The sequence below is a fragment of the Channa argus genome, chromosome 1 (assembly GCF_033026475.1).
Source record: "Channa argus isolate prfri chromosome 1, Channa argus male v1.0, whole genome shotgun sequence".
Classification (NCBI taxonomy): Eukaryota; Metazoa; Chordata; class Actinopteri; order Anabantiformes; family Channidae; genus Channa; species Channa argus.
In genome coordinates, this window is record NC_090197.1 from 16077221 (window position 1) to 16101528 (window position 24308).

General features: G+C 39.2%; 3 protein-coding genes across 11 annotated transcripts; 2 read left to right on the forward strand and 1 right to left on the reverse strand.

The window, feature by feature from the left end:
• The first annotated feature begins 100 nt into the window (after positions 1-100).
• Positions 101-7414, forward strand: LOC137125638 (ras-related protein Rab-5A). 6 transcript variants are annotated; one of them, XM_067501444.1, is made up of 6 exons: positions 101-248; positions 3414-3635; positions 3912-4063; positions 4289-4411; positions 4578-4671; positions 4906-7414. In XM_067501444.1, the coding sequence occupies exons 2-6, from the start codon at positions 3470-3472 to the stop codon at positions 5019-5021; spliced, it is 651 nt and encodes a 216-aa protein (XP_067357545.1). In that variant the 5' UTR covers positions 101-248; positions 3414-3469; the 3' UTR covers positions 5022-7414. The 6 variants fall into 6 exon arrangements, with proteins under 6 accessions (XP_067357545.1, XP_067357535.1, XP_067357554.1 ...); XM_067501434.1 differs by having other exon boundaries at positions 126-304; positions 3417-3635; XM_067501453.1 differs by having other exon boundaries at positions 126-304; positions 3446-3635.
• A 411-nt stretch (positions 7415-7825) lies between these two features.
• On the forward strand, positions 7826-16103 carry kat2b (K(lysine) acetyltransferase 2B). 2 transcript variants are annotated; one of them, XM_067501370.1, is made up of 18 exons: positions 7826-8172; positions 9029-9155; positions 9267-9412; positions 9506-9592; positions 9690-9871; positions 9963-10154; positions 10326-10429; positions 10576-10701; positions 11112-11245; positions 12333-12541; positions 12639-12765; positions 12866-12976; positions 13245-13388; positions 13456-13570; positions 13735-13765; positions 14105-14168; positions 14264-14348; positions 14848-16103. In XM_067501370.1, exons 1-18 carry the CDS (start codon positions 7963-7965, stop codon positions 15042-15044), a joined length of 2391 nt encoding a protein of 796 aa, XP_067357471.1. In that variant the 5' UTR covers positions 7826-7962; the 3' UTR covers positions 15045-16103. The 2 variants fall into 2 exon arrangements, with proteins under 2 accessions (XP_067357471.1, XP_067357481.1); XM_067501380.1 differs by having other exon boundaries at positions 7828-8163.
• A 329-nt stretch (positions 16104-16432) lies between these two features.
• On the reverse strand, positions 16433-21308 carry sgo1 (shugoshin 1). 3 transcript variants are annotated; one of them, XM_067501401.1, is made up of 10 exons: positions 21238-21308; positions 20816-20970; positions 20398-20606; positions 20196-20248; positions 20050-20105; positions 19067-19885; positions 18847-18981; positions 18023-18190; positions 17599-17770; positions 16433-16994 (listed from the first exon to the last, which is right to left on the reverse strand). In XM_067501401.1, exons 2-10 carry the CDS (start codon positions 20958-20960, stop codon positions 16850-16852), a joined length of 1902 nt encoding a protein of 633 aa, XP_067357502.1. In that variant the 5' UTR covers positions 20961-20970; positions 21238-21308; the 3' UTR covers positions 16433-16849. The 3 variants fall into 3 exon arrangements, with proteins under 3 accessions (XP_067357502.1, XP_067357511.1, XP_067357494.1); XM_067501410.1 differs by having other exon boundaries at positions 18847-18975; positions 20816-21282; XM_067501393.1 differs by having other exon boundaries at positions 20816-21282.
• Positions 21309-24308: the final 3000 nt, after the last annotated feature.

Consider the following 24308-nt stretch of genomic DNA (forward strand, 5'->3'; position numbering starts at 1 on the left):
TAAAATCTATTTAGAGTTTGCTGCGAGTTAATTAAGTATTGGGTGTAAAGAGGTAAGGACACGGCAGGTGGGACACTTATTTTGGACGGCAGGCGACGTGTGACGTGGCACGGGGGGGCGGAAGAGCTTGTTTGTGTTTTGGTTCTAAGGGGAAGTTGCGAGAAGAAAGAAAGGAGGCGACGTGACAGGATTGTTGAAATTATTTTTTGGGTTTTCCTTCACCACCTTACCACAGTGTCTCGGCTGTTGTGAGTAGATATTGCGGCGGCAGTATTTAAAGTTCAAAACATCGTCTGGCTCTCAGGTAGCGTATTTGACATGAATCGACAACTTGTGGTTTCCAGCTGTATGACTTGCTAAAGCTAACATTTGCTCAGTTGTCATCAGGGACTAGCGGTAGCTAACGCTGTGGTTAGCTGACTCCAGCTAATGTCGATGATGTTTGATAGCCATGAGAATGCCGAAATATAGGCCTTTGTCACGTCTTGTCGAATCGAGTGGTTCCTCTTCTGTGTCGTTGTTTTTTCATTAGCAGGTGGCTTGTAACGTATGGTAACGTTATTGCAAGCAGCATATCAGACTTTGCGACTGCTATCAGCTACTAGATGGGTGGAATCAGTTCTGTGGGTGGAATGCTAACAAGCTAACCTTAGTGCTAACTACATAATTAAGGGGCTGGCAATTCCTTATTAAATAACGTTTGCTACCCTGTATAATACTTGAGTTTGTTAACAAATCTAGCCATATAACGCCTGCTTTGTTAAGCAATCTCATTTCTTTTGCTTTCTTTAGTCGAGCCTGTTGTTTTATGTGCTTTTCAAAAAGTGGTTGGGAGGCTAACGTTACTGCCCAGGCTAAGACTGGCTAATAGCAGGTAGGCTAACTAGTTAGACAACAAAAACAATTTGGAAAATGGCGCCCCCCTCTAAAATCAGAATAGGTCTATGGTAACATTTAACGTGAGCAAGTGTGTTTACTCTCGACTGACTACAGTCAAATCCAAATATTTGTGGGTTTTCAGTCACGCAGTCTGCAGCGTTTTTTGACAGTCCCTGACATGTTAAACGCAGTTACAGTTTTCTGGTTCCAGTTGCTTATGCGTGTTTCCTTCGTACTTGTTCTCTAACGTAGGATCCCCTACATGCCAATATTCAATATTTCAGGTTTAATAAGGTGTACCCTGCCTCTCGCCCAGGGACTGCTGGGATGGGCTCCAGCCCCCCGAAAACACCTACGGGGGGCTGCACAAGCGGTTTAAGATAATCGATGGATTGACATATAGCATAATGCCTGATATAACCAGTACACTACTCAGTTTCACTTTTGAACGCTTTAAATTATTTGACAGGGGTATGAATTCTCGTGTAAGCTTGTTAAAAATAAACAGGACCATTTACAGAGATAAGATCTAGATACACATGGTTTTGCAGTGCGGAAGACATTGGTTTAATTTGTCCCACTTGATGGCTTTCTATACTAAAGCTGTACACAGATCATTCTCTTAGTATGTGATAAAGAATATAAGTGGATGTTATGATTTATTAATAACTGACATGACTTTAGCAGGCCATCACCTGACAGACTAAATACAGGTTATTAGGTCTGTCTTTGCCTTCTTAATTCAAATATAAACATGCCTGCATCTAGGCATGTAGCCAAATGTGATTTTTATTTTTATTATGTTTTTGAACAGCCATTGTACTTTTTGCATTAGTGAGTAGGTATAATATCTGACTCCTTAATGAAGACATTTTGTTGGAGGGTGCACAGTTAAAGTTATTTAGTTAAGTGTTTATGGTGAGGGAAAAGATTCCATCCATCATGCTCGGGACAAATTCTCCCTGCAAAATCAGAGGTAAATAGACGAATACAACAGCCATTTGTTGTATACAAGTTAGTCAGCAATTCATTCCTGAACAAGTTAGTAAGCAATCCATGGTATGTATGTAGAGGTTCTTTAAGTTGTAAATCGCAGAGTGAAGTGGCATGTTGTTACTGTTTGTGATTGTGGTAGGCACTACGTCTCTTTGATAATATAATTCACAAAAACACTGTTGTAGGGATCTGCTTACTTGTGTTTGTTAATGGTCAAAAATTGCCAGTGATAAAATAATGTTATTTATTCAAATGAAGTAAGTGCATGTTTGAGGCCTATTTAACTTTGCACAAACCAGCTGTATTTTAATACGAATAAAATAATTTATGCTTTATTGTCTTAAAAACTAATTAAAGTGAATAAAAAGTGAAAGCTTTATTGAAAGTACGGTGTATTAAAACTCAAACATTGATTTATTTCTTTCATAGATTAATTTCCTAACTATTTAGTATCAGAAAGTAACTATAAGGATGTTACAACAATGCCAGCATTATCAGTGAAGTTACACCTGTTTATTTTGTCTGCAAAATGGTGTAATGCTACTGGCTTTAAGCTTAAGCTTGATATGTGAATGTACTGATGTGCAATTTATCATTTTTGGGTCCACTTTTGCATTTGCTGATGTAGTTGTTTAATCAGGTCAGCTGGGACCAGAAAAGACCATTAAGTAGAATATAGTATGTGTCTGTACAGTGACAGCAATGGCTTATGGTAATTCAACAATGCAGTAAATAATGTATAAAATGGTGCATAGAATACAGCCCCTGTATTTCATTAGCATACTTTAATTATTATGAGCTTATTAGTAAGTTAATAATTACAATTTATTGCTATAGCACCCATCACAGATAAAATCACAAAGTGCTTTACAAAATGTAAAAAAGAGAAAATAATACAGAGAATAAAACTTCAAATCTAAAGTAATACACGAACACAACCATATGCAACTATAAGAGCCCAGACAGCTAAAAGCTCGTCTGAAGAAGAGTTTCTTCAGTTGCTTTTTAAAAGAATTAGCAGAATCATCCAAACACAGAGACAGGGGCAGGGCATTCCACAGTCTGGGAGCCAGTGACTGAAAAGAAAGATCCCCCAAGTTTTAAAATGTGTTTTAGCCAACACAAGCAGATTTAAACAATCTAGTCCTAGTTTTTATGACTTGCATGTTTTGCATGCTTTTTGTCTAAATGGGTTATGAATATGTTTTCTCTGTGCATGGCAGTTTTCTTGTAACTTTTAATACTTGTTTGTCTTGGTGCACTTGTGCTAACGTTTGCATCCAGTTCTGACAGTGTTTTTTAGAAGTTCTGTAAATCCGTATCTCATTACTCAACCTATTGTGTAACTAATGAGAGTAAAAAGTAAGTAAGTAAAAAGGTTTCTGAAGCTTTTTGTATTTTCAAATTACATTTAAAACTAATGGAATTTTTAAATATGTTTTCTGAGTTGTTTAATACATTTAATTTTTTATTTATTTATATATATTTTTTGACTCTGCAAACATTTGTATGCATTATTTACATCTTCTGTCTTGCAGCAGAAGTCCTGATAGTGAGGTTTGGCACACAGGACAGCGGAGGATCTGACTAGGTCATGGCCAATCGGGGAGGTGCTACAAGACCCAATGGACCCAATGCAGGGAACAAGATTTGTCAGTTTAAGTTGGTGCTGTTGGGGGAGTCAGCTGTGGGGAAGTCCAGCTTAGTCCTCCGCTTTGTCAAGGGCCAGTTCCATGAATTCCAAGAGAGCACAATAGGAGGTGAGCTTTATATCAACACTTTTTACAAAATGATAAAAGGGGTGGAGTGTTTCTGGATTGTTAGTGATTTTCTTTATTCATAAGGTGGCTAATTATTTGAGCTTCAGAAAAGGTGTATTTGACTATAGCATGATGCCTTGCTGTTTTCGGAACAGCATGTTAAAATAAGAACCTTTTGTGTGGACAACAATATAATAATCAGTTTTATTTACGCTGCACTGTAAAATGTATTTGGTAATCTAGTGCTGACTCACTCCTCACCTTATCTCCTTTCAGCGGCCTTCCTCACCCAGACAGTGTGTTTAGATGACACAACAGTGAAGTTTGAAATCTGGGACACTGCAGGTCAAGAGCGTTACCACAGTTTGGCACCCATGTATTACAGAGGAGCACAGGCTGCCATTGTGGTCTACGACATCACGAACGAGGCACGTTAATCCACCCTCAATGCAGTTTTTCTAACCTTGTTTTCAATTTAAGTTGTAGTGATGATACCAGCCCTCACTTCAGACTAGTTATACAATAAATGCAGCCAGAGGACTTGTACAGGAATTTAGTTAACAGTGCAGTAACTAATATTACAGACAGTGTTGCATAAATGGCAGAACCTATGGCATAAAAGTTTTGACAGATGGTACAAATTCTATTTGTAGGAATCCTTTGCACGGGCCAAGAACTGGGTGAAGGAGTTGCAAAGACAAGCTAGTCCAAATATAGTCATTGCTCTCTCAGGCAACAAAGCTGACCTAGCCAACAAGCGAGCTGTCGACTTCCAGGTGAGATCAAAATATATGCATCTCTCATTTCTAACATATCAAGGCTATAACATTAATTTGTACTGCTAAGGCTTTAATTTTTAAATTCATTTCCAACTGTCATTCTCCTGTGTCTGAATGCATGTGAGTTTGAGGATGAAATTTCATAGTGTTTATGTGTTGACAGGATGCTCAATCTTACGCAGATGACAACAGCTTACTTTTCATGGAGACATCGGCCAAGACATCTATGAATGTGAATGAGATATTTATGGCTATTGGTGGGTAACAATTGACACTTTATTCTATAATACTGAATGTGCATAGGTAGATATTCTTACTTACGTTATTTGAAAATATGTTTTGATTAAGTGGATCATTGAGGTAAGGTTTGAGCTATGATTTTTAATTAGTTTTGTTTTTTGTTTGTTTTTTTTATTTGTAACTTTCTGCTCAAATGGAAAAATTTTAGTTTGTTTTAGTATCCTTTGTTTGATTTGAATTGTAACCCTCAGCAAAGAGATTGCCGAAGAGCGAGCCTCAGGCTACAGGAGCCAACAGTGGAAGGAACCGGGGAGTAGACCTGACAGAAGCCGCCCAGCCAGCCAAGGCTCCATGCTGCAGTACCTAACGTGAAGGAAGCCTTCCCTCCAACCAACCTGTACAGTGGGAACTAATGTGGCCAATGCCCCGAATGCCACTGCAGTTAGTAATGCAATGTGTTGTACCCATATGTCCAATTCTCCAATCTGCAAAACAAGAAAATACACCCTTTGCTTCCCCTTTTTTGCAGTAGCAAAGTCAATGCCATTATGCTGATCTGTCCATGTGATTCTGCCTTTTTTCCACCATCATGGTTCTACTGCTATGTGCTGCTGGTCATTTTTTTTTTTTTTTTTAGGCTTTTTGCCATCCAGCATTTTGCGTCTATAGATTAATGATGGAGACATTAAGACATTAGCGCACCCTGCCTTCCATCATCTTTCTTCCATCATATAGACTAGGTTTTATTTTAAGGAAGTAGTCGCTTCCCTTTTCTGGCATAACTTAAGACTTTACTGCTGCATTTTGAATAATAGTCCCCAGTTTTTGTATATTTCCTCTGATAAATGTGTTTTTGTTTGCAAAACGTTTTTCAAACTAATGGATGCACACTTGTACTTATATGGCCTAAAAAAGAAAAACAAACAAGCTGTTTTAGTGGCACAGAAAATAGTCTATGAGAGAAGAGTAGTGTATTACTATGAATCTGAGACCGAGGAAAGGCGGAGGGTAAAGGGAGAGAGAGGGGAACCATTAGCTTAATGTCTCTCTCTTCACAGGGGCCTTTTCATTTAAAAGTTTAAAAACCTTTGTGGATTGTAGTCCTTTTAGACTTCCTTTCTCATATTCCCTCTCCTTAACCCAAAGTAGCACTAGTGTAAATTCTTTTCTACCACCCCAATGCTTCATTCAGGGGCCATGCCTGCTTCTTGCTGTCCCAAGTGGCATTGTGCAATGTTTCACAATATTTACTCTGTGACTTAATTGTCTGCAAGGACCAGTGCAGCACAGCAATCCCCCTCCTCTCTGCTCCACCCAACCTTTTCCACATCAATGTGCAAGGGTCTTTGAGGTAGCCATCGGTATCACCACCTTGCCATCTCCGTATCCAGTGTCCAGTCTGGCGTAGACCATCTTTTTGTGGTTATACTGGGGTCTCTTTGGTTTCTATCTTTAATGGATTTTGTTCATGGAGATTCACCTTCCATTGTATTAACATTGCTGGACTGCTGAAGGGTTAATCGAAGATGTTGATAGTGAGAAGTAGCAATATGCAACTTTGCTTCATAATCACCTTTGAATCATAATTATTTTTCATCTCTTGATTAGGAATTGCTTTAGACACAGTTGTGTTTCAGTGTGTACAAACTGGGACTGGACTGGGCTGACTGGCTGCTGATAGATTTCAACCATAAACTCAGTGACTCACGATCATTTATCTTGTGTATATGTTTGAACACACATTTGCACATGAACACACACGACGGTGACTTCTTCTCTCTAAACGCTGTCAACCCTAAGCATTATTTTACACAAGCACATGATCTGTCACATCCCTCTGTCACCTGCGTTGAGCACACACTTTTTTTTCCCCTCTTCTCCACACCCTACACTGTACATTTTGACACACATGCACATATTCATACAGTACATCTGGTCCATAACTTTCTCTACAGGTCTGTCTTTTACTCATGCCTTGCACTAATAATGCTTATGAATATATCTTGTCATATTTACAACAAGTGTGATATAAATATATAAATATATATATAAATATATAAATAATATACTGTAAATAGCGTGTTGCAGTGTAGTCTACCTTTTTTCCATTTATTAGTGACGGGACTAATGCTTGCTCGGGAGTTGTTGAGATAATCATAAAGACTGTACAGTTAACATAACAAACGGCTACAACTCTGATTTGGAGTTGTTTTGCTGTTCCCTTTTCACACAAAGTGGTGGTCTTTATAAATGTATGTATTGTTATTAACAAAAAATGAAATTGCAATTATTTAGTCGTCTGTCTTGTACCTTTTTCTCAAAAAAGAAATAATATCCAAACATTCTGGTTTCTATTTTTTTAACATTCTCTTTCCTGCATTTCACTAATTCTTTTATTTTTTTAGTTGTATCAGGCTACCATGCCTTGTCCTGTGCTCCTCACATGAGTAGAAATGAACTTCCACAGACACTGGTTGTAAATGCTCAGGACTAGTCCTACAAAAACAAAACAGTTTGATTAACCAACTGTCTGGCCCTTCATAACATGTCAGTTTAACTGTGACAATATTGTAGGAATAGTGTGACTACTATCAGCTGCCACTATGGATCCATGAATAAATGACTTAACACATAGGGATGTAAATTGTATGTTTTTGCCTTGAACACTTAATTGCAGTCCAAAACAATTACATGCAAGCATTTTACAGTTATGTAATGACCAAATAAATAATGAAATAAATTTGATCATTTATTATTGTATTGAAATGGTTATATGTGTGTGTACATGTTCTCAAGGACTTTCCATTGTTTTTTTTGTTTTTTTTTGAGGTTTATTATTATTTGGCTTTTCTTTGATTGATTTTGACTTCGCTCACCCATGACCTTGATGACACAGACCTGTTTATTTTCATATTAGACGTTCTGTTATCATCTGACTTGATTTTTCCTTATTTTGATACAGACAAATATTAGTATAAAGTCTATAAATTATCATTTGTTGCAGGAGATAGACATGAAGCACCAGATTATCTGTTCCCATCCATCCCATCATTATCAGCCACTTTTGTTTTTAATTATGTTTGACCTTGAACATTTTTCTTCAAATGGTTGCATTTTGTGACCTCTCCTCTGAATTGTGGTTGAATTGGCCTATCCCGTTCGTGTCCCCTAGCGGAGGAAAATGGGCCTACAGTGAGAAACTGAAAATAAGGATGAGCGCCATGTCTGATCCTCCGCTTGTGGAATAGAGCGGACAACAAAGCAATTATTTCCCGGGCCGGGGGTCCGGTCGTGGTTCGGTGCGAATCATGACCGACACTGCTGGAATTCAGCAAGGTTCGCCGGCCATCGGTGCAGCGGGCCTGGTTCCGGCCGCTCCTGGAGCCGGGGGGACAGAGGGCTCTGGCGCCGCTGGAGGATCCGCACGTATCGCAGTGAAGAAGGCGCAACTCCGCTCCTCACCTCGGCCGAAGAAACTGGAAAAACTCGGAGTCTATTCGTCCTGCAAAGTATGCAATGTGTGTAGACAGCTGACTTTAAGAAGACGCTGATTTGTGGGCTTAAGGTTAATTAAATGTATTTCCTGGGCTTGCTTCTAATAGTTTACAAAATGCAAGCGCAGCAAAGGAAGCCATTGCTGCACTTCATTTTTTTTTTTCATTTTACATGCCTGCACCAGTTAAAAAAAACATATTAAAACACACACCTCGTTGTTTTTACTGCTGGGCTTTCGGGTTTGGGCTTTTCCAGCTGTTTTTATGATGTTACCCTCCTTCTGTCAAGGTGGTGGTGGGGGGGTTGGTGAACGTAAACATTGGCTTGGCGCTGGCATTGGGGAGTAGCTGGCTGTGTGTAGACGCTGCATCCCGGAGTGTGTTTTGGTGCGCAGTCTATTCCTTTAACAGGAGACTGCATGGTGTCTGGGTGCCGCCTTTAAACTCACGAAGGCAAATAGAGGATTTTTTTGGGTGTATGCGGAGTATGATCCACAGAGAGGGACGGGGTCTTTGTTTTGACAGGGTGACAGCTGCTGGGGAGGGGGGCGGAGTATGTTGTTGTTTCAATGCGCATGCTCAGTGCAGCACCGCCAGCTGATGGTGACTGGCCTGCTTAGCCCACCTCCTGATGCTGTATCAAGTTAATCATAACAAATCTCTATTAACCTGAGCACTCTTGTCAACTTTATAAAAGTGTGCCTGCTGATATGGTCTAATTATATTAACTTAATTATATGTGTGTGTGTGTGTTATGCATGAATTCTATGATAGATGGGTATGAGTCTATGTTGTGCAAATTAAAAAGGAGGATAGTGGGTAATAGTGGGTAATAGTGGGTATGTGCTTGAGTTGTACTAATTTAAAGTGCTTTCCCTAGGCTGAGGGAGCTTGTAAGTGTAATGGCTGGAAAAGTCAGAACCCCCCTCCAACACCCCCTCGAACTGACCAGCAGTCTAACGCAGTCAACTTGCAGGAACCCTGTCGCAGCTGCTCTCACACTTTGGGTATGTCTGTATGTTATGTACAGAAGAAAACTGCTGGTGACTGAAGAACTCTTGTATTACAGTGTTGTGAGATTTCATTCTGTGCTACACATTTCTCGCTCTCTCTGACAGGTGATCATGTTACCCATCTAGAAAATGTTTCTGAAGATGAAATGAACAGACTTTTAGGTATTGTCCTGGATGTGGAGTATCTCTACACATGTGTGCACAAAGAGGAAGATGCTGATACTAAACAGGTCTACTTTTCCCTTTTCAAAGTAAGCCTCTGCTATTTGAAATAAACTACGTGCTTTTAACATGTGGATTGTGAACAAGTAAACATGCATACTCCGATTCTGCTTTTCTTATAGCTGCTGAGGAAATCCATCCTACAGATGGGTAAACCAATGTTAGAAGCACAGGACAGCCCCCCATTTGAAAAACCCAGCATCGAGCAGGTAATTACATGTCTACATGTGTATCTGAAACAACACATCCACATAAATGTGTTTTTATGTGTCCTTATTTCTGCCTTTCCCTGTGTTTCTTAAATAGGGAGTGAACAATTTTGTTCAGTACAAATTCAGCCACCTACCTTCCAAGGAACGTCAAACAATCATGGAGCTTGCTAAAATGTTTCTCAACCAGATCAACTACTGGCAGCTGGAGACACCCTCTCAGAGACGCCAGGGGGTGCCCAATGATGATGTGGCTGGATACAAAGCCAACTACACGAGGTAGGAGCCCTATCAGTCATCCTGGTAACATGCAGAACACCTATGTAGAGTCATTTCTGTGTAAGTTATTTCTTTGATGTGCTCATTGTAGATGGCTATGCTACTGCAATGTGCCTCAGTTCTGCGACAGCCTACCCCGGTATGAGACCGCTCAGATCTTTGGCCGGACACTGTTGCGTTCGGTGTTCACTGTGATGAGGAAACAACTACTTGAACAGGCCAGACAAGAAAAGGACAAACTGCCACCTGAAAAGCGCACACTCATTCTCACACACTTTCCTAAGTAAGAAAAAAAACCTACATTTATCCAGAAGAAATGTGCAACAAACATAAATGCATATGCAAACAAATGTGCATGTGCATGCACATTGTCAGTATCAAGCAGTCACATATGATATTGAATAACTTTTTGTGATTTAGTAAAGTTGTGATTCTTGTGTTGTCTTTGGCTTAGGTTCTTATCTATGCTGGAAGAGGAGGTGTATAGCCACAATTCTCCAATCTGGAGCCAAGACTTCTTGTTAGGAGCATCGGGAGGTCAGATTCCTATCCACACAGGTAACACACATGCTGACTTAAAGCTGACTACTAGATTTTTGGTTGCTCTTTTTAGACCTTGTGAAAATGTTACTAAAAATAATGATGGAATAAAAACATGAAAAAAACCACAGATGGTTTTATGTCCCCCTTCTCTTGCTTCGTAGTTGTCAATGCACCCCCCGTGGCCAGACCATTGTACTACAGCACCAGTCCTGTGTCGATGGACCTATCCACAGGTGGCAGTGCCAGTCCTGCCAGGAAAACAGCTTCTGTACTGGAACCAAACCCAGGTATTACAGTCAAACCTGTTATTAATCCCATGTGACTACATAACAACTCACACTTATAAAAAAATAAATTAAGTGAGCGTTAGGGTTAACATAACTTTGATTTCTTTACCATAATGAAATCTTGTTTTGAATTTCAAGAAGGGCAACTAACACATTTCCTTAAGAATGTGGCCCTTAGAGCCGCATCAGAAAACAGAAGTGAAATATGGAATGGGAGTGCTCCTAATGTACTGAAAGTAGTTCAGTTTTGCAAATCATGACTTGGCAGCGAATGGAGACAAACCCATAGGAAGATGGCCTTAAATGTGTGTGTTTGCAGTTAGATACACTATTCAGTGGATGGGGAGGTTGACAAGAGACGTGATGATGAAGAAAATCTTCTTCTCCTCTCTGTCTATGTAATCTCATAGTTGGAGAGAAGCGTAAGCCCTCAGAGCCCCTTCCTTATGAGGAAAACAAAAGACCCAGGGTGGTGGGTGACATCCCTATGGACCTCATCAATGAAGTCATGGCAACCATCACTGACCCTGCTGCCATTCCTGAGGTAACTAGTAATAGAAATACCTATGGTTATATATTTTTGAACACATTTGTGATAGTTTCAGACTTGACAGACTTTTTCCTACATTTTGAGCTAATAAAGAAAATATTTTTTTTATTTAGCAAATAAATGGAAGTTATTAAAGGAATAATGAAATAGAGTAGTTTGAATGAAATCTACACTGAGACTGCTGCATTTGAAAAATAAGCCTTCCAATAAACCCTTAGACCTAAACATAGTTATAAGTCATTTGAAAGCCTTACTCTTAGCCCTTCACAACCAAACTGGAAAACTCAAAAACCACTTCTATTTGTTATTGTGTCCCTTATTCAGAGCTTTTGACTGAACCTTCAGATGTTCTATCTGATTTAGTACAGATAAAGTCATCATAGTGGGTGACTTTAACATTCATGTAGATGTTGACAGTACCTGCCTCAAAACTGCATTTAATTCATTGTTATTATTCAATTGTTTTTTTCCATGATGTAAATAAACCCATTCACTGTTTTAGTCACACCCTAGACCTTGTCCTCACATGCGGCATTGAAAGTGATAATTTAAAAGTATTTCCTCATGATTCTGCTTTGTCTGACCCTTTTCTAATAACATTTGAATTTACAATATTGGAAGAATCCCTTTCAGACTGGAAAAACTGTTTAAAAATATACACAAAAGTCCTCTGTAATGCCAGAACAGCATATTATTCATCACTAATAGGACAATATTTTCAGCTCTGTAGCTAAGCTGACTAAGAGCCATATATCTGTTGAGCCTAATATTCCCTTAACTCAGAGCAGCAATGACTTCATGACTTTCTTTATTAATACAGTTGTAGTGAGCAAGAATTCAGCAGATCCTCCTCCCTTTCCTCCTTTCTTCACTTTCACCCCACATGTCTTTGTCACCACTGTATGACATTAACTTTGTGTCTTCTTTCTCCCGTAGTTGTCTGTCTCCCTCTCTCTGTCCCTTTCTGCAGGTGTCCTCGACTTTGGAGCTGTGTGTTTTCCAGTTTGCAGTTCCAGTTTGTTGCTCTTGTCTTGTCTCTCTCCATTTTCCACTTACTTTTGTGTTATGAATTCCTCTGTAGACCAGTCTGCTATCAGCACATTCTGCACGTGATGAAGCTGCTCGTCTAGAGGAGCGCAGGGGGGTGATTGAATTCCACGTCATTGGTAACTCCCTAAACCAGAAACCCAACAAGAGAATACTGATGTGGCTTGTTGGTCTTCAGAATGTCTTTTCCCACCAGCTTCCCCGCATGCCCAAAGAGTACATCACACGGCTGGTCTTTGATCCGTGAGTATAACTGTACCTTATCATCACTTATTATATGCAGAGATGTAGAGGAGGCGACTAATAACTCCTTTTTGTTTTTATTTGTTTGTTTGGTCAGGAAGCACAAGACACTGTCACTGATCAAAGACGGTCGTGTAATAGGAGGCATCTGCTTCCGAATGTTTCCCTCACAGGGCTTTACAGAAATCGTCTTCTGTGCTGTCACCTCCAACGAGCAGGTCAAGGTGAGAGCACTCCCTGCGCATCAGTTTGTTGTATCATTAAATACTTAATTTAATGAGGTATTTTATTTACTCATTTATTTTGTGGGTTGCATGATTGTAGGGCTACGGGACCCATTTGATGAACCACCTAAAGGAATACCACATCAAGCATGAAATCCTCAACTTTCTCACATATGCTGATGAGTACGCTATTGGCTACTTCAAAAAACAGGTATCATGTCCTTCACATTCCAAAACAAAATCATTCATTTATAAGAACTCAAATAACTTTTACAATACTGAGACTCATTGCTATATTGTTCTTCAAACATGGTTTACTGCTAATTACAAGAATTTACACGGGTCTTTTCAATTTTAAATGTTTCAGAACGAAAATAACTAAGAAATGAGATCGGTGTGTTTTGTAAGTGGGTTTAATTTTGCAGTGATTGCAATGCTGTGTATACTCCTGCAAGAAAACATCTCCTCCTGCATCTCAGGGTTTCTCAAAGGACATCAAAGTTCCCAAGGCAAAGTATGTGGGCTACATCAAGGACTACGAGGGAGCCACACTAATGGGCTGTGAGCTCAACCCCAGCATCCCCTACACAGAGTTCTCCGTTATCATCAAGAAGCAGAAAGAGGTGTGTATGTTTGAATTTAAATTTAAATCTGCACTTGGTATATTTTAACACATTCCCTCTTTCTCAGATCATCAAGAAGCTGATTGAGAGGAAGCAGGCTCAGATCAGAAAAGTCTATCCAGGACTTTCTTGTTTTAAGGAAGGAGTCCGGCAGATTCCCATTGAAAGCATTCCTGGCATACGTATGTTACTTCCACTACTTATTTTACAATAAGTCGCATGGCTGCATCCCACTGTATCTCACATTTAGATTTAACTTGTTTTCACAATTCATAAACATACACAGTACATATATGGGTATATATATATATAACAATAACTAATGTTGGCTTCATTACATTAACAGGTGAAACTGGCTGGAAACCTGTAGGTAAAGGGTAAGTGTTACCCTGCTGTAACATTTGATTTGAACTTAGCTAGCCCTGTATTGCTTCACCAATATCATTTTTGAAGACAGAAACTATTAAATTTGATCTCTTAAGTCAGCAAAGATACCGACTTTGACCCCGAAATTGTTCGTTCTTTTTCTTTGTCATGACCAAAGCATGAGAACGATTTTCAGGAAAGGAAAATAGCTCATGTTAACATCCCAGATGACAGTTTACTGTAGATAAAAGTTCTTCAGCTATTTTAGTCAAGTTATCTCTACTATAAATTCAGTGTTTGTCAGTACTACAACTAATGTTTTTCTGTTCTCGTATTTGCTTTTGCTCTAGAAAGGAGATGAGAGACCCCGATCAACTGCACAGCACTCTGAAGACCATCCTGCAACATGTGAAGGTGAGGGACACACACACACACACACACAGTATGTGAGGAATACCTTTTCCAAACTCACACACCTTTTTCTAACAAGACTGGTCTTTATGTGGTAGAGTCACCCGAACGCCTGGCCCTTCATGGAGCCAGTCAAGAAAACAGAGGCACCTGGATACTACCAGGTCATTCGCTTCCCGATGGGTATGTATTTACATTAACACTGTTCCAGGGACAGGGAGCAGACAAAGTGAAGCACACTGCCAGAATTCAGCCCAAATGAAAAATTATAAAACAGACATGGACAATTAAAAGTATGTAGTAAGACATTGTACATGAGCTTCAAAGGCACATGAGATGGATACGGTCACTTCTGGGTAAAACCTGGGCACTGTAAAATGATGTGTTGCAATCTATGTCGCACATGTTCTGTATTTCACAGTCCATTCAATTACACTTGTGTTTTCTAGCAGTACCAACATGGACTATTTAAATGATAAATAAAAACCTCTCTCCAAAACCCTACATTCAGCACATATACCAGTGCATTTCAGTTATATACTGTCCTAAACAAAAATGTTTTAATAGCACTTTTGCACATAATGGGACGAGAGCTCATTGTTTAGTACTGTATTTATTGAAGCATTGAATGTTAGAGACTTTACACTTCACATTCACAAGTTAAGATTTTTTTTCCTCACAGACCTCAAGACGATGAGTGAGCGTCTGAAGAGCAGGTACTACACAACACGCAAGTTATTCATGGCCGACATGCAGCGCATCTTCACCAACTGTCGTGAATACAACCCTCCAGAGAGCGAGTACTACAAGTGTGCTAACTTGTTGGAGAAATTTTTCTACACCAAGATCAAAGAAGCAGGTCTCATTAAAGACCTGTGAGACTGTTTCTGATATAAAAGTAATTAATAGTCTTCAAATTTCATCATGTAGCCCATAAGAAAAAGGAGAGTGAAAGGTTTATTACATATTAAAGAGGACAAGAGGATTCTGTTATTATTTTTGTGTTAGACATTGAAAGGCAACACAAGATGGCACCTGATTCACCACACCTTACTTTGTCTTTCTCCATCTCTCCTCTAACAATGGCTACTCTCAGTCGACTCAGGTACAGATGTCAAGAGCCACATCTTCTGTGCATTGAGTCCTTTAAGTGACCTGTAAGGAATGTGACTGAGAGATCAGATTTCCCCATCTAGTATACAACTCTATTCCTGTGAGCGTGCGCACTAATAATGAGGTCAAAGTTTGTCTGTGATAAGTTCATTCTGCCAAACGAGGAATACATACTTTAATTTGTACAGATTGTAATTATTTCAAAGCACTTATACCAACTGTATATTGTAAATGTTTATATAACATATATTTTCTGTTTCAGAACTAAATTGTTTTTTCATAAAGCAACCTAGGGCAGTTTGACTATCAAAATGCACTTTTATTTTTCCAAGAATTAGTAAACATAAATAAGAGTGTCTTCTTTTCTCCAGAATTTGTTCTGCATATAAATTATCACTGTTGATTAAGGACTAATTTAATTATCCAGAGTTTATTCTTATTTATGTGCTGTAATTTAAAAATTATGCTTAAGACAAGGCTTAATTTATTCTCTTATTTTTGTCCCGCAGATGGAGATTGAAAACTTTATACTTTGGAGATAAATGAAAAGATTGTGCAATACTATGTAGTTTTGCTGTTTTGTAAAAAAAAAAAAAAAAATTAAATTAAATTTAAAAAAAAAGGGGGGGGGGGGCTTGTAGTTTTCAAATTATAGGAAAGATACATTTTGTAAAATGTCTGGAAAAATATTTCCTTCTCTTTGTACAATTGGTTTTAATGACATACCATTAGCCTATTTTATAGACTGAATAAAACACAAGTGAGGCTAATTTGGTGTCTGTAATTATTCAGCTGTAGGTCATTAAAAGGTTTTCCAACGCTTCAGCCATGAGTTTTCACTTACAAAGACGTCAGGACACTGCCCTTGTGCCTCTTCAAGGTGAATCATGTACAATGATGGAAATTGTTTCGCAACTACAATAATTTAAATCATGGCACGATCATGGAAGTTGATCTGCATTAGTCAAAGTTACAAAAAATATTTTTTATTAATCAGCTATTTAGGAATGTTTTTAATAACATGACACAAATTGAGTTGGTTCCCCATTTTGTATGTGTTCACATGTTAGACTAAAACCAAGAATAAAGTTCCTCCAACATAGATCATTATCATTCATTGTTTTGTCATTCTAACAAACAAGCTTTTCTGAAGCAGCAGAGAAAAGAAGAAATAAGTTTATTGTTACGTGATACTTTAGAAGATAAAATTTACCAAAACACCAGTTTACACTGACAGGATAACAATTTGTGCTTATATTAAGGATCCTACAGTAAAAAGGTATATAATCTAAGTAAGCTGAGATCAATGAAAAATGCTCCAAAAATAGCTATTACTACAACGACAGAGAATGTAGAGAGGAATTTGCAAAATGCCCTGGGGAAAAAATATATATCACAAACAGATCCGGAGGTCAGGCACTCTTCCTCACAAAGGAATACAAGTTTAAGAGTGTAAAACTCAACCACTTGTCACATCTACTACAAAAAAAAAAACAAACAAAAAAAAACAATACTTTTGGCAATGCCCGCCTACAGTCAAAGTTCAGCAAGGACAAACAAGGTAGCTGCCCTCAGCGACATCCAACAAATGACTCATTGTATTTCTCACTCACAGAATTCCTTGATTTCTGCACAGACCTCCTGTCAGACTTCTGTTTGAAAATGGGAGAGCGGAGGAACTGCAAGTCTGTGAACTTATCTCCACGCCGAAGTTTCCTGTCATGATGAAAATATGATTGTTGAGCATTTGTATAGTGCAATATAGCAAAACCTAACAGTAACAGAAACTTTGCAAATACTTTTTATAAGTTGTTTAAATTAATCCAGTTGTCCAGTTTACATAAAGACAATAAAGCCACCATTAAATCTTCTCTACTCAGGTTCAGTCAGGGTTCAAGCCACAGCCTGAATTAGCTTGTTCAACTGTTCCACAGACCTCCAGTGTTGTCCAAAAATAATTAAAAACATATTAGCCAGACACATACATATTGTCCCAACTCACGTGATTTGCCATAACTCTGACTGAGATTTTATACATTCACTGCTAACCGGCAGCAATACAAGGAACTGTCAATTTGGAGCAACATTTATAATAAATATATCACCAAATGTTTTGAAATGAAGAAATATGCCATCGAGTGGAGTGATGCTTCTGCCGGATGTGTTTTTATTAGTTTGTGGTTATTTAGATTCTAGACTGGCAAGTGACCAAACATTAGAAGAGAAGGTTCTATGGTTATTTTAGTGTCTGTATTGTGGCTGCAGACAATACATTTTATTTAGAAAATGGCCAAAATGATTCTTTAATATGTGAACTTACGCATTCAGTGAGGGCTCCTTGTAGTCCACTACCATGGTGCAGCGTCGCTTGCGAGCAGGAACGGGAGTAGAGCATCGGGCATCAGAGGGGAACTTGCAATAGGCTGCAGGGGACAGATTGGTCACATCACATAGACTCAAGCCCCGCCCAGCTGTCCTTAAACCAAGCCCACCTGTAGAAATGTGAAGCAAGATGTGATCCACAAAGAAGGAAAAAGAAACACAAGTTGCCTGTTTTCAGGTGCACAGACCAATGAAAAGCTTCAACAGCATGCAATGAAGCAAACGCATAGAAATGTGACAATACAGTGAAAATGTGAACTGACCAAGTGCTCATAAGTGTTGTGGCAAAGCTCTTGTCTTCAAGTTGTCACACAGAGATTTCATTTTGTCAAGAAGGTTCAGAGGAGAAAAAACACACTTACGTTTGATGCATGTCTTGACTCTCCAAGGTGTTTGGTGGGGTAAAGGAGGTGGACCGTCACAGGAGGAATCACCAAAATTTGACAGGACACTGTCTATTCTCTTCATCTCAGCTTCAACCAGTGGGCTCACAGGGAGCAAACACTCCCCCATTTCTTGCCTGAGCGGATCTAAAGAAGAAAAAGAAAAAAAGAAAAACAACATACATAATTCCAAAAGGTTGGCCATATAAATATTTTATATATATAAAACAATTATAACAATTAACCCAGAAATTTTTCTTGTGCACTTGTCTACCTTATTGGTACCCAAAGCACCGTGCACTGCTTCTCATTCACCCATTTACTCTTAAATCACACATACTGCTGGCCTGAACCACTGGGAGAAAGTAACTTGGGGTGGGGCTAGGAATCAAACCACTGACCTTGAGATTATTGGACAACTGCTTTACTTCCAGAGCAAATGAGAATAAAATACATTAATTATGATACTACAAAACACCCCTCATGTTTCTTGCCTGTTCCTCACTTCTACCTGTTTAATAAAAGGTAAATATGCCAAAAAGAAAATATTTGATATTCTCAGTTTGGCTAGAAGGGCAGGCCTAGCTCAAAAATATAGAAGTGAAGTTTAAGGGAAGGACGATAGGAAATAAAGAAAATGTGTTGATGTTAAGAACTTGCTTATTACTACTGTATAAATTCTGATCCAATGCAACTAATAGCACGTTTCTTTTTCAGTCTTACTTGTATCATTAGAATGTGAGAAGTAAACAGTACTTTAAGTAACAGAAACAGAAGAGACATGTATCTGAACAGTTACTCACGAGGGGGGTTTTCTTGTTGCAACTTTGTAGCATCAGGACTGTTAGAGAAACTAGAGACAGGGGAGTGATGGAGATGTTCTTCCTTTTCCGGCTCTGCAGCTTTTGGACTTGGCACATCATCTTTGAAGACTAAAACTAATATTTAATTACTATAACTCAAACCTCTCTTATATAGCTTTAAAATGGAACATGAAGTTAAAATATTAGCAGCTGGACTTACCAGAGATCTCCTGTCTTGGAGGGATGTTTTCTTTCCGTCTTGAGAGGCGTCCTCTACGAGTAGTGATTGCAATGTTTGCGTCTAATGAAGCCTGTCTCCTCTTGGTCTTCTGAGGAACATAAAGACTGTCTTCTGATTCAGAGGATGGTGATGATGAGCTAGAGTCATTCTGTTTGGTGACGACAGGGGAAGCTTTGGTTTGGGCTGGCTCGTTGTCCTCTGCCTTGGCCTTAAACGGCGTGATGTGAACTGCTTCTTCACAGTCAAAGTCAAACGTATCATTAAATCCCAGTGAGTTGTTAAGCTTATTGCCCTGTGGCGGAGGTGCTGTTTTGGCACGCGTGGCTGAATGGTCCCGACTCTTAGAGCGGGCTCTAGGTTTTGGATTCTCCCAAGGTTTCTTTAAAGGGGCACGCTCCGCTTTGCGGCCTCTCTCAGGTTTACGTTCAGCAGGTTCTGCTTTTGTGCGTGACTGCTGGGCTTGTTTCCTGTTTGGCTGCTGCTGGGTGGCCCTTTTAGGTAGAATGGATTCTGGAGTAGAGTGCTGAAAATCCTCAGTCTGAATAGGCTCTGCCAAAACTGGCTTTGGCTCTTTCTGTGGCTGATTCTGATTTCTACTGTCACTGTGAATAGGACTTGCTACTAAAGCCTCCAAGCCTGCAACCTGATCTCCCTCACTTAATGACCTCTGTTCCCACACGTGTTCAGACCTCCTCTTACTTCTTCTCTCGGCCTGACGACGACGCACACCAACTGTAGATGGCAAGGTAACTTGTTTCTCACATTCAGCTTGTGCATTCATTTTGGAGTGCTGAGAGTCTGCAAAGTAAAAGACAAGGCAGTATAATACATTGATTATATGATTACGAGAACTGTATTTTTATTAGGTGTTTAACTGGTTTTATTAACATTCCTAGAACTACAAACAAATACAAAAAAATATTGATAATCCTTAATACTGAATATTAAGTGTGTGTGTGTACCTGCACAAATCATTGAGGCTTTGCACACAGTGGCTCCATCAATGTCTTGGCAGGTCCTGTAATGAGAAGTTACAAAACATGCAACTCGAGATAAAGCATTTGATGAACATTTTGGGGAGGAACTTGATGCAACAAATAAAAATCACCTGGATGATTCCACAAGATCTTGACGTTCAATGAGGACTTCTGCAGGCATAGTCTAAATCAGCACATAAAGAAGTGATTTTTTTTTTCCTTTTATGGTGACATATGGTACTTTAAAATCATTTACATGGTTTACTGAGTTATCTGGATAGCCCTGAAACATGGACTGGATATGCAAATGCGCAGAACACAGGTCTCCTGTACCTCTGTAGCTCTTGCAGCTAGAGCTTCCTGCTCTTTGAGCTTCCTCTTAAGCAGAAGCAGATGAAGGAATAGGGCCTGTTGCTCTCTTTTCAGCTGCAAGATAACTGCATTGGCTTGTCTCACTTTCTCCTTCTCAGTTTGCAGGGCTACAGCCAATGTCTTATTGTTCAGCTGGACTCCCTTCAAGATAGTGTGTGTGGAGTTAGCCCCTGGTATAAAACAACAGAAGGTTCCACAAGTTTGTTTAAAGCAGCAAAACATGTCACAGGTCAGCACCCTCTTGGGAAGAATAAGTTCCATCTCTTGAACCTACATTACCGATATATCCTGGTTAAACAGACTATGAGCGTAGAAACAAAACCATGTATGTAAATCAAACAAGAGTTTCTTACTGTAGATAAAACTCTTCTCTGCTTACCACTGCTGTTGTTTTTCATTCTGGACCGTGCTCTGCTGGGAGCTGAGGCACTAGCCAGGCGTTTGTTCCTCTTTTCCTTCATCCTTTCCTTGATATCCTCCAGACTCTGCTGGAAAGATTTCTTCTGGGCCCGTTCTTTCACCATGGCTCACGATCTTTGATCAGTTCAACGTTTGTATCTTACTCAACTGATCAACAGCGCAGCATGATGATAAACCTTTTCAAAACAAACGACGATGCTAACGTGCTAGCTAAGTTAGCGTTAACGCAGTCAATCCAAGCAGCTATCGTTAAGCTTCAATAACGTTAGCAATATAACTTAGCAGTATGCGTTTATCAAATAGCTATTTATTATTTAAATAATCACTAAACAAAATGCCAAAGTAACTCAAATTGGGTAACAAAATAATGATTTTTCTTACAGCATATCCGACTCTGACACACTTGACTTTCGAATTTTGGAGACGCGCCCGCTGATTGGTAGGAGTTTGAGATACGCCACTTCCTGTGCTTGAGATTCCGGGTCGCTAGACGGCGCTAATGTACATCATAAAATTTGTAAGCATATTACACTGATTTGCATTAGTAGTCAGTCTGCAAATTCTCTTTCTTTGATATTCAACAAAAGGCTACGTCACGGAACCAAATATCTCATTAGCAGCTCTCTGACCAGCCTCCTGTTTATAGGAAACAAACAAAGCTAAGTGGAGAACATGTACCGCTGTTAAACGTTATTGGAGTACATTTCTTTAAAAATGCAAATTAGTTTAATATTCATCTAGGGTCAGGCTAATTCAGTCCTTCCAAAATGTCTAATTGAGCATTTATAATTGACTGCTCGCGATAAGAGCCTGAGTAGTGCTGTGTAAAGCACTCGGCTGCATGTGGATGGAGCTGATAATTGTGTAAATCTAAAAGCCCACTGACAGGCAGTGTTTGAGTTATACTCCTTGAGGTTTCTCAGAAACCCTGCGCTCTTTAAAACTTAGATTACACAGTAGCTCAGAAAGCAAGTAATTACTAGATAAAGGAAAAATTTAGTTTGAGCTGCTAAGTCTTATGACTTTATGCCCCAGTGTCTATTCTCCTATTTTCTTGTCTTGCCTGCACACGCGCACACACACACAAATGTCTCCTGTGCATACACACCGCTGTCTTTCTCAAAGAATTCTTCAAGCCATTCCTATCCTTCTCGGGTTTTGCTTAATCATTTTTCCGTAAATATTGGATTACATTGAGCACCCAGTCAGGATCTCATTTACTTTTCCAAGTCAGCCATGTCTTACTTGGCAGGGTGAAGCGAAGAAACTTTCACCTTTTCTACATGGCACTGCAGCTAATATAACATCCATTTGGACCTTCTGTCCAGAAATCATCCAAAAAGTGTCCACGACAGTCAGCAAAATGGCATTTTGAGGCTACAGACAGGGTTTAATGAAGCTTGGGTGTTGTGAGTGTCGCTCACTGAAAACAAATGACTTCAGCAGTGTGCTTCAGCTGGGAAACAGGCCTGTGCAGATGAGACTCTCATGTAAAGCTTACAGATAATCCTTGATTTAGTTCTTTGTATGCTTTAATAGGAATGTTTCCATATTTTTAATGATATGTAGCAGTTAAGTGTTATTACAAACAAAATAAAGGAAGAAAATCATTAGAGCTTCCAACAATCCTACCTACACTGCTAACATCATACAGTGCATGCACTGTTAAGTGCTCTGTTACTAAGTGAGCCATACAGATCTGTAATGACTCACTGTTTGAATAATAAGATCACGTCTGTTTACCTCAAAGGTGTATTATTCTTGCTAAAAGCAAGTAAATGTTAAATCAGTTCCCTCACAGCAGGGAGATGGTGAGTTGTGTGTTTTGTGTGAGTGCTTGTGTGTGTGTCTGTATTAAAAAGAAAAGAGCTAGAGAGAAGTAGGGAAAGCAACATCTAAAGTCACACTAAAAGACAGCCAGAGGGACTCCACAGATTTTAACTCAGCTTGCTTTAATGGACAGATCCATCACACAGTTATTTCATGCTACCTCTGACTATGAATGTGTCAGATTCCTGGAGAGAAAACGTATTATCGCAGGTACAGGAAAATGACAGAACATTGGGGACTAATTAAAATAAAAATGCAGCATTGTGGCAACCAGAGAAATTAAGATATAACAAAAGATATAAAGAACAGACGACTATGAACCTCAACACAGATGAAGACGTGGCCTTTTTTTAATGCAAACAATATAAGAATCTATTTATGTACTGATGTGATGCATTGATATCATTACTAAATCATTAAGTCATACTCACCTTTGGCCAGACAGTCTGACTGGCCAATGAAAAGATCATCTTCTTTTCTACTAAAAGATAAGTTTTACCTCCAATCTAATTAAAAAATACACAGCCCTGCCTTTTAATACGGAAAATGTGTGCATATTGTCATGCTCACAATATATAATGAAATCATAGCACATGCTGTTTAGTCAATCCTGAAAGCAAACTCAAGAGACAGAAATCCAATTATAACTTGTTTTAAATATGTGTAGAAAATGACCAGATAGGCATATAGAGCTTTATCATGATTATTTTAAAGTTCAGTTGATCTGACAATACGTGACAAATGTCATAGGCAACGCACTTTTTCCATGTTTTTTTGGCGTAAAAATAGCAATTCTAGTATACTATTCGCAAGCCAACAAATTGTACAGTATGTATTTTTTTAGTCTGTAACTGTTGCTAAAACACAATAAATATTAAGAAATGGACCATTTATAGAAGATGACAGATACAGGGGTTACTATAACTGGAAAAACTTTAGTATTTTAATGTTATTTAAGGATTTTACCATGACAGATGCTTGTAAAGGCCAACGTCTGACTTCACTGCTAACGGATCAAGCTGAAGGAACTCTTCTTTACCATCTTCTTTACTTCGCTTTGAACAGAGACGACAGCAGCACGGGCTCTGACACTCAGTCGGCTCACTATGAGTTGCAGTTTGGACAGTATGCCTTACACCCAGCTGAGCCATTTACTTGGCAGCCAAGGTCTCACTGGCACTAAACAAATCCTGCCTGCTGCAGCAAAAGAAACAATTGCTATTCTTAGGAGAGAACTGGTCTTCACGACTGTGTCGGAACTTTAAACTTTTGCTCCCAGGACTGCTATGGAATCTTGTTGACCCAGACAGATGGTGCCTGTGCCACCACTCCCCCCTCTCCCACACATAATTTTTTTGCCCACTAGAGCTGGGTAAACACAGCTCCCACTAGGCAGGTTGCACACAACTTGTGGTACATAAGTGTCGAACTGGACTTAGTTTGAACAGGTTTAGGGATTGCTGTTGCCCACATGATTCCAGACAGAAAGGTCACTAGTTGGTGAGTTACGATAATAATACTAAGGAGATACATATTTTAAGCACTGTTTTTTTAAATACCCTATTAAGATAATAATGGAGAACGTTAGTGCTCACCAATCTACCCACAGCAGAAGATATTCA